Source organism: Zerene cesonia, chromosome 20 (assembly GCF_012273895.1).
Source record: "Zerene cesonia ecotype Mississippi chromosome 20, Zerene_cesonia_1.1, whole genome shotgun sequence".
Lineage (NCBI taxonomy): Eukaryota > Metazoa > Arthropoda > Insecta > Lepidoptera > Pieridae > Zerene > Zerene cesonia.
The window spans coordinates 9,272,129-9,283,283 of NC_052121.1; the positions used below are offsets into that span (position 1 = coordinate 9,272,129).

The window sequence follows — 11,155 nt, forward strand, 5'->3', positions numbered from 1 at the left end:
CCTCAAAGTAAATTATATCAAAAATTCAAGTTTTAATCTCAAATTCGCATTTACCCTACCCATTTTCTTGGACTACTTTATATGTTTCTCAAAAGATCCTTAACATTAAGTCTACAATTAGGTATATATGGTTTATTAAAAAGATATCTCATATTATCAGAAATATAGATTAATTATATATCCTTTAGGAGAAAACTTTATTAATATAAACTACATATTCTATTAAAAATTTAATCCCATTACTATAATTTAATCATAGTTAAACACTCAAAAAGAAGATAAATCAGTAAAACAGACAATAAACAACATAGCACAGATAAAACCATCTTAAAATTTTCTAACACGAAAACTTGAATATAATCTGTAGAATGGAACACATGCCATTTCGATTTAGAACTACGACGCAGCCAGCTAGCATGACCTCCCCCGCCCCTTTCTCTGTAAGAAAATATAGGTCACGCGGGGGGTAATATGAATAGCGTTACAGATCTCGATATAATTGACACGGCGAAAAGTTGGCGCGCATCCAACGCGGCGGCCATTTTATTATAATCTTTATTATTATGTTACGGCGTACGAGAACATGCCACGGACTTAATTAGTTCCGAATACAAGTGTTCATTACATTCTGTTTTGTTTTCATTCATCCGTTCACGAATTACGTACATTGTTGGTGCCGAAAACAAATTCACAACGAAGCAATTACTTGATGCACTTTTAGAATTTTAGAGAATGTTTTCATATTTTTTAACGATTATCTCATTATATTTGACGTTAGATCTTATTAAATACAATCTTTTAATTGACTAATCACCAGTTACGCTATACGGTCTTAATGAAACTTCATGCTTTTGTCACACATCAACGATATAAAATACTGAATATTTAATAGAACTACAATACTGATATAGACGAAAACTTTTCTACATTCTTACGAAACGATAACTGTCTACACAGATAAAAAAATACATCTCATTAAAAACTTAAAAACCAGCCAGTATTTGCTAAATTGAATTAATATTTGCACCAATATCGTCATTCTATATTAGACTATTTGGTAATAGCTGGCTTTCATCTATAAGTTCGTTGCATCTTAAATATAACTAATAACTACTGAATAGTTATTTAAATAAACGTTTGATGTGCCAGCCAAGAAAATGACAAAACATTTTTCAACATTTGCTTCAGAACCGAGAAATTTCCTAAACTATTCTTTTCATATCTACAGTGACGACAATAATTCCTTATTATTCGGAGTTTTTAACGGAGTAAATACGCGTTTCATGAATTACTTTTATACAGTTGGTATGGACCGCTGGTATAAATTATGTTATAGGAGACAAGCTCAGAAAATGTGGATAAAAATTCAAATATTTATTCCTCTTTTCTAATCTAATTTTGATAAAGACATTGCTATTGGTAACACATAAACATAGGCTCTGTAGTCTCTTCAAATGTACCAAGTAATCTCCGATTATCGAACCTAGCGAACACTAACCATTGTTTAGACAAACTACGTTTAAACACCGTTATTCAGAAGCCATTGTCTGTCAATCCATTGTAACCCGTGGTTTTGTAAGCGGGTCAGCTCTGGTGTCACCGACTCACCACTAACAATTTCATTGCGAATTAAAATAACAGTAGATTACCGTTATCTTAACGCGTAATTAACCCGGGATTTGATAAGGGTCGGTGATCACTGACTTGTGATTATGATGGTGGACAGTTACTGGTGGATTTAAGATGGAACAAGGTGGATTTAAGATTTTGAGAGAACATTTGAAATGTAAAACGGTGTATGTTTTTAAGAAGATTTTATAGATACATTTTAATACCTATTCAAAATATATATGTATAGATACTTAAATGCTTTCAAACAACGAAAAATATCAAAGACTATGAAACACAATTGTAATCGGTTTTGCTTTTCAAATCAGTAATCAATACGCAAAATTACAATTTGTTAAAAATTCATTTAATAAATCAAAATTTATTACGAATTATAAAAAATAACCTTAAAATGTTCATTGCAGTTCAGATAGTAAACTAATTTAAGCGTTACTAAATCCGAACCAATTTCATTAACAAAATAAAGCTCTCAAGTTGCGAGTGGCCGGTCTAATCTCATTTCGCGCCATCTAGATAACTGCACTTAATTGTGACAGGAATCGTAAAATTCCATTTTCAAAAGCGCCTTTCAATTCGCATTCTACATTATCTGTGCCAATAAAACAGCCCATTCACGGTCTCTGACACTTCACCTACATTACGCTGATCATCCGTCTAATATAGTGCAAAAAATATAACAATACGATTACGCTTGATAACAGGTTATTTCGTGAGCTTATGAGAATGTTATGTACCGTTGTTCATTTGAGCTCTAAGTAATAACTTTTAGTAAGACAGATCTCTTTTGGTATGGAATATATGTTATTTAAATATATGTTTACGTTGTTATTCACGACTACGGTGTATAGTTTGAGTGTAAGAAAGTAGGTTAAGTAATTTATTGTACTATTTGTATAATAATTTAAGATCAGTACTCCTTCAGCCTCCAGTGAGGGGGTCAATATACCATTATAACTCCGCCGCGAAATATATATACCGATATAGAGATTTTTGTATTGCATGTAGATTAATTATTATTAGAAACGCGTTATTTATTTCTATATAGATAATGGAGTTTCTGTCTATCAAATATAGAGTTGCTGCATGTAGTAGTTTTTTTTTATTTGACATAGAAACAAATATGCACCTAAAGTGATATATGTCCAAGTAGCTTTTGCCCGCGGCTTCGTACGCGTTAATTCGGAGTTGTAATACCATTATACGTATAAACCTTCCTCTTGAATGACTATCTATTAAAAAAACCCCATCAAAATCCGTTGCGTAGATTTGCTTTAAAGATTTAAGCATACATAGGGACAGAGAAAACGAATTTTTTATACTATGTAGTGATTACAAATAGGTTATCTAATTTAATGTTGAAATAAAACATACACACCTTGTGTGGTCCCACGATTTCATAACAGCCATTAGACATTAAAATAGCCACAGCCACTTCGATAAATCAAACGTCAGAAGCGTGGCATCATAGTAACCAAATTCAAACGACCAGTTTCGTTTTAGCGCACGTAAAAACTATTTGATTTATCAAATTTACACTTCGCTGGATGCCTGTGTCAGATTTTGATGATGTGATTTGATAGTATGCGGCGTTTTTGTGAAATGACTCCATTTAGACGACTGTTATTTCTGTCTATTCTAATCCCTGTTAATATTTTAAATGCGGTAGTAACTATGTGTGTCTTTCTTTCACACCGTAACCACTGTAGCAATTTGGATGAAGCTTTATGTTACGTATAATTTTTCAATTTTTATACATATAAAGTTTTTTTATAATATTTATCTCGTAGCAAAAACTGCAAAATAAGTAAACCAAAAGAGTGTCAAATTATGTTATTGAAGAAAAATAATAAAAAATATGATTATACATATGTCATTTGTTTATTTATTACCCGTCGCGTTTGTCTTATATATAAAAAAATGTCAACTAACTGTCACAGAAAATATTTATTCAGGATCGTCGATGAAGATGTCTTAATAAACAAAATATAACATTAATGGTAAAAACCAGTCTCCAGTCACCCCGTGACCACGCTCACTGTATAGTTTTCGAAACGTCCGGTTAAATTATATAATGAATAAAGCGCGGTTAAAATCCGTTAAAAAGTCATTAACTTCTTTCAACATTAACGATGTTCTTATATAAAAGACAAAAGATGAAATTAAATTCAGACAGGGACTTTATTATAAAAATAACTTTTTATATCGCGGTTTCACCCGCGTAAGTCCGAATTCCGTAGGAATATCGGGATAAAAAGTTGCCCATATGTTAACCAGTTATCCAGCTGTCTACGTACCAAATTTCATTGCAATCGGTTCAGTAGTTTTTGCGTGAAAGAGTAAAACACACACTAACATCCTTACAAACTTTCGCATTTATAATATTAGTAGGATTTATGAACCGTAGTGCATTGTTAAGCACGTGACTCAGGGTGTTTGACCACAATGCATTTCAATTCTTATTGTTGAAAAGATATTTGTCATACATTGTTAAATACAAAAGGATGTCTTTTTATTTACGTCTAACCTATCCTATCTTATTACAAGTTCTACAATAAAAGCGAAAGTTTGTTAGAATGTACTTATAGATGTTGATTCTGTTTTTTCTGATAATGGTTGATCGGATCTGGGTGAAATTTACCACACATATAGATAAAGTGATATAGTCATACATCCATATTTCATGGTACGCGTGGAAAACAACGACAATTTAGTAAACTACAAACAAATATATTGTAGCTAAAGCATATACATTTCAGATGAAAATGACCCTTTAAACATATTTATTTACACATAGGTACCTACTGTGTTTTATACTTGAAAGTTTTCGTTACATCTCAAAGGATTTAGATGAAATTATGAATGATGTCTTCTATAACAAATTTGCCTTCAATTTTTAGTTTTTTAGCATTTAAATGCTCAATAGAAAAAATCTAAACTTTACCTTTAATCAAAACAATTGAAACAAAGATGACAGTTTTTAGTACACATAAGTGCTGCTTTCCGAACCGGTGGTAAATGTTAGAACTATGTTATGACTATTCAAAAGTGCTTCTATAAGAAGTCTAATTGAATACATAAATATTTGAGTTTGAGTTTTAAGAATTTGCCGCAGATGTATTATAAATAATCTTTGAAAATGTGTCCTGTATTCATAAATGCAAGGAGTTCTCGACTATCCTCCATATGGACAATATTATAAGTCTTCTTATCGCAGAAACTATCATGTTTCGTGTTAAACACGGATTAGGCGCGAGTGAATGAGCTTCGAACGTATTGTAATTTGTAGGTTTCCTTCAAACTGGGTCAGTAACACAGTAACAACCTGACTCCAATAGTTCTTACATAATTCTCGCTTAGGTGATGTTTTATTATTACATTCTGCTTTCTTATGCACGATAATATTGGAATTAAACTGTTTTAAGAGGTTCTTGTGGAGGTGAGCACATCACAGCATACTCAAATCACCAATAATATCAGAAACGATATCTTAATAAAAAGTTAGGATGTAATCTTCATTCAATGGTACAGATATTTATATCACCTGCATTTAACAAATTTGCATTGTCATACAAGGGTAGCAAAAGCGTTAGTGAAATGTAGGCAGACTAGATTATCAGAAGCAATCAGAATATTGGTGCTTTGTACCCAGTGCGATATATTTTCAGAGGGCGGCAAAGATCATAAAGACGGTAAATGTAATTTTAAATCGAATTGCGCTGTATATATGTAAAAAACATTTTACATTAGGTAACAACCTACAAGTATTTAATTCGATATGAACGAAATAAAAATATATTTCTATATACGCTAAAAGCACGTACGAAACTCACTGCGTATTAAATATTTTTATATAAAGATAATAAGACTTGTCCGTGTGATCGCGATATAATAAGAATCCATAATTGCGATGAACCGTTAAGATAAAATCCCCCGATTGGCTCGACGTTTCGCATTATTTTATATTCTGGATGCTTTTTACAGTAATTTATAAGAACACGAGTGCCAATTTAACGACTTCTTACTTACTTCCTTCATTCGTAATGATTGCTATTAATTAACACCTTCGCCAATGAATTAGCTTTGATATTTCGGATGAAGATTTTATAAATCGCACAATTATATCATCACAACACATCTTCAAATATGAACGTCATGGATAGCTGAAAAATTGTGTTTTATTTATTTACTTATAAACTCTTTTGTTTAGATATATTCACAAAAAAAATTGTATTATTGTACGCAATATTTTTTTTGTGGAATAATCTTGCATAGATACCCATGGCCCCCCGGGGACGGAGCCGTGGATTATGTCGGATGCCTACCAACTAAAATCCCACTATTTCGTCGGGACGCTTTACGTATGGGCCACGGTAAATACATAAGTTAAATACGAAATATCTAAGAATAAAATTTCTAAATAGATAAACACGTATCACATTAAGCGCTAAACCTTGAGCGATGCAACACAGTTCGCGTGATGTTATGTAGCGAGTAACCTGAGTAACGAAACCGGAGCACGTTCGCGAAACTAGACCATATTCAGTTATCATACTTGTTTTTTACCAACTTTAAAAAAGGAAGTAGGTTTTCAATTCTACTGCACTTATTATTATAATTTGTTAAGAACTTTTTACTAGATGAACCGATTGTGATGATTCATATTTTTATTTAAAAGCTGGACTTTCATGTGGTCTCGTTTAAATTTTGTTCACTTCTGATGATTTGACAGCGGCTGAATTTTTTGTTTAAAATAATTAGATATAATAGAGCCGGTGGTTTTCCTGATGCTAAGCTTTCACCACCGCCCTTATAAAATATTTTAAATTCGTAAAAAAAAAATTCAAATTCAAAGAAGTAGGAGTAATGCGAATGCGCTGCTTCTTAGCGCAAAAAGGAATGGTCTGTAAAGGGTAAAAAAAGCTATTTTTTAATGTTAAATATTCGCTTTTGACTTTACCTGAAACACATTCTACATTTATTAAAACAGCTTCTATTCTATTATCACATTAAATAAAAAGATACAGCAACAAATATTTTCATAGAAGCCACCCTCAAATCGATACTAGTTTGATACGAACAGATGCACTTCGCCCCTCGTCCTTTACAACATTTCTACACTAATACTACAAAAAAGCAGTGGTGGCTCAGTGGTGAGAACCTCGGACTTCAAAATCGATAAGTCGGGGTTCGAGACCAGGCGAGCGTGCAGGAAATAAATTGATTTTTCACTTTATCTGCACATGTGGATAACATCACCACTGCTTAAAACGATGAAGGAAAACATCATGAGGAAACCGGTGTGTTCAAGAATAAAAAAGTTCGACGATATGTAACATCTGCCAACCCGCACTTGGCCAGCGTGGTGGATTATGGCCTGAACCCTTATAGGAGGCCTCTGTCCCAGCAGTGAGAAAATGTATGGGATGATGATGATGATGATGACTACAAAGAGGAAACTTTTGTATTTTTGTATGTATGTAACGTTTTCACACTAAATCCACTAGACCGATTTTAAAAAGGCTCTCACTAAAAGAAAGCTGCAAATTCACTGAAGAGCTCATGTTATATACCTATACGTATTACATGCGATGCCGGGCCGAACAGCTAGTATTAAATAGTAACAATCTTACATCAAAGATGTCGAAGATACACTGTTATATTTAATTTTTAAGAATGCTATTGTAATATGCTTTTACTACTAAATACTAACATATGTTTTCACAGACAAAGTCGTAAGAAACATCTTGTATCAAAAAAACACAGCATCAGCAATTAAATTAGCTCTATAGAAATCACGTTCTCGCCACGACTTGCTGACGTTTTGATAATTTATACGACACGCTTGTGAAATTTTATATTATTTGCATTATAATCAGAATAAATGCTTCGTATGTAGGTCAGCGGTAAACAATCTATACGCAACGTCAAATAGACTTCATTATACCTGTATTTTTATGTGGAATCTAGTATTGCCAAGCGAAGGAATAATTTCAGCTACGACTTCAATATTTTAGAGTAATACGTAGATAAAAAATATTAATCAATTTTTTTAAGTGGCAATGTATTTGAAAAGTTTTAAATCGGAATCTCGTTCTAAGTTCGGTTTAATTTATTTCTAGTGAACTTCGGATAGTTGTATTGCTCACCTAGCTACACGTGCGTGAAATCAAAGTATTTAAAAGATCGAACTACCCAAGCAGTAAACTTAAATTGCTATAACTATATTTAATAATGAATAGTCCGTTTATATCCATCATCGTAACGTTACCTAACAGATTATTGCTTTCATCAATAAATCAACTTTGTATGTAATTTACTTCAAACCAGGAGTTTCTGATATAACCTCGTTCATACAAACGAAAGATTTTCAGCAGTATTGCTGATTGTAAAATAATTCTTTTGAAACAACGGAAAGGAAAAACCAATTTCATACGAGTGCAGTGAATTTGGTACAAAAATAAAATGGAAAAAGATTGGCGAAAAATGTATTCGTACATACAGGTAGTTAACTATATCTCTATTTCGAAGTGACGTTTGCGAAATACCTCGCGCACAAAAGAGCCAGAATGCAGGCCGCAAAGCCTTTACAAAAACTAAGCGACGTAGGGCTGCCACTTCGTTGTTAAATAAAAAGATACAAAAATACACTACTAATTGAGAAAGTTTGTCAGGAACGTTTGTTGGATGCAAAATCGTTTTTTGGAAAGTCAGTTTGTTAAAGTATTTATCACATATATAATTTGTTAATATCTATATTAGTACGTGTAAGTAAACTTATTAAAATAAAACGGGTCGACCAATCTACTTCAATTTTCAATGAGAATGATGTCTAAACGTATGTTTTTTCGTTTTTGAAATTTACTTTGACAAGCAGAAACTTTAATTCTACTCCACAAAATACTAAAATGATAATTAAACAATAAAATATGATTAGAAAAATTCGATACAATTAAAACGCATAAATACAATTAATACAGAATAGCGCAATCAAAAATCAATACATTTAAGGCAAAACAACACGATCAAATAAAAAAACAAATAACAAAATAAAAATCCATAACAATAAGTCGAACATACGTAACAACGATACCAAATTAACAACAATTCTTTTATAAAATTATACTAAAAAATTAAAAAAATGTAAAAGGATACGTCGACAGCCCTACCGCCACCACCGCTCGTTAGAAACAAAGAATTTTTCCCAACCTTACTTCAAAGCTATGTATTTACATACCGCTGTAATAAAATGCACTTAATTTGATCCCAACTCCACAGTTTAGCGTGTTTACGCTAATTGCATTTTAATATGGAGTACTATTTGAGGGCCGTTTATATGAAATTTATAATGTAATCGTTCATTAACAGTGATTTCAATGTATGAGGATGTTAAGCCGATATTATGGAGCCAATTAATTAATTTATTTCTGGTTGAAACAGGTTTTAATATATTCTCATATAATAAACACATATCTTTACATTACTATTTATTTCACTGTGTTCTGTGTATTAATTGCATTTTTTTACATTATTTTTTTTTTTCATACAATTATAACAACACAATACAACATTGTGTTGTTATAATTGTATTATTTTGTTGTTTGTGGAGCCGAATAAACGTTCCTATCTTCCTTTCTTTTCTTTCTTTACTAATAATATAAAGCCGACGGTTTGATTTAAAAGCGTTAAACTCAGGAAATACAGCACCGATTTCAAAAATTCTTCTGTATGATACTTCTACCAAAACCTTATTATAACTATAAACAATGGTAAATTCCGGGATCCTGGATGCTTCGGTGAACACAAATGTTCAGCAACTAATAAAATGTAGTAGAAAAGGACTAGAATATACAAAACTAGCTATCCGTCCGCTACTTTGCCCGCATAGTCAAAGCAAAACATACAGCCTGGGGTTTTCCGTGCATAGTTCCTTCCCATGAGACAGGGATAAAAACCTATATATCGTATGAGTATAATATATCCCTCCTTGAGTCTCAAACTATATCTGTACCAGATTTCGTCCGAATCGATTCAATGCTTTAGTAGGAATGAAGCATATTAATTAAGGAAGAAAATTTGCAATAAATAAATGAAGGAATCCTAGATTGCTTTTGATTTTCTCAATTAATTGTGCGAAACAGCAAGATATGCTGTTCTTTCCCTCTGATCTTTAAATAGAAAACATAAAAGTAGGTAGTTACCAGCTAACGCCGGCCTTATCATTTGGTAGCGATCTCTATCCGACAACCCTAATTAAAATGAAACGATAAAGTAGTTATACGACTAATTTTACTTGGAATTAGCTATTTAGATTGAAGACAATCTGGCGTCTAACTTAAAACTTAACTTTTAACTTGTCTCGTTAAGTTTAATATAGCGATTGAGAAATATTAAGCCTTACTTAAACTTAGGTTGTTCTTATTTATTATTGAAATAATTGCAGACGTTGTTAGTTGTCCTTAAAATTGCCTCTTTAAGACCAAGACATCCTAATTAATCTGATTACTAGATCCTCAAATACCATTATTTTAAATCCGTTTAATCATCTTTTCGTAAACCTTGGTTAACCAACTGGTTATCTTTGTTCCTCGAGTTTTAGTTGATTTAGATTTTTTCGCAGTCCGTACCTTTTGCGCTACAAAGAGCACTCAAAACTCTTATCTATTTACAATTACAATAATTGTGCATAATATGTTTAATGAATAAAATGTAGAGTCATTGTGTGGCGTATAAAGCCATAAATTCTCTTTATGACTCTATATCTCTATATAAATACTGAACGTTTTTATTAATCTAGAAAACACATTTTCAAACGTTTATCTTATTGACACCTATTTCTATTATTCAATAAAGAACGTGAGAGAAAGGAACGGACGAAGTAAATCAAGATTCCCACGCTTTTCGTGCATTATACGTTTATTTTATTGAACTAAAAGCGTGTCATAATAATGGCAACACCTACGCACTGTTATTAAACATTCACAATCGTTAAGCAAACGAAATCGCTAATAAAAGTGAAACTAATTATCAATTCATAACTCATCGATAATCGATACAATGTAGGACATACCTTTTAGGCTTCCACCGTCTAATGAATACTCCAAACATGATTGAATCCAATTTCAATTCACATCACTAACACTACGAACACTACCGTCCACGATAAACAAAAATAGAACGTTTTCAAAAAGGGGGAAACGGCTCTATTCCTAACAAGCACATCACTGTTTACAAACACAGATATATTTTAAAAATAGAACAGCGAGAGTTGTTACGCAATAATCGATTATTCGATGGAATTATTGTTGACAAACAAATTGAAATTTCGACAGCGCGCGAAATGTACGTGCATCCGGCACGAAGGATGCAACTAGACTGATCGGCTCACGGCGTTTGCAGTATGCAGCTGTGGGCTGGTGTTCCCGGTTTGTATTAATAAATTTTAGATGTCAACCGACGCTTGAAACTGAATGGGACTCCGCTTTGATTTGCTATGGAGGATTTGTTTTGCCACGCAAACATATTTAGT

At 32.4% G+C, this 11,155-nt stretch overlaps 1 protein-coding gene across 3 annotated transcripts in view; it reads right to left on the reverse strand.

Annotated features, from left to right (window-relative positions):
• LOC119834762 overlaps nt 1–11,155 on the reverse strand; it is a 307,955-nt gene that overhangs the window by 274,945 nt on the left and 21,855 nt on the right. For 2 of the 3 annotated variants that reach the window (XM_038359235.1, XM_038359237.1), the window contains exon 1: nt 10,697–10,997. The exons of the other annotated variant lie outside the window; for it this stretch is intronic. In XM_038359235.1, the coding sequence (XP_038215163.1) occupies nt 10,697–10,734 (38 nt within the window). In that variant the 5' untranslated portion in view covers nt 10,735–10,997. Of the gene's footprint in view, nt 1–10,696; nt 10,998–11,155 lie in introns of those variants that run through there. 3 annotated transcript variants of the gene reach the window in all.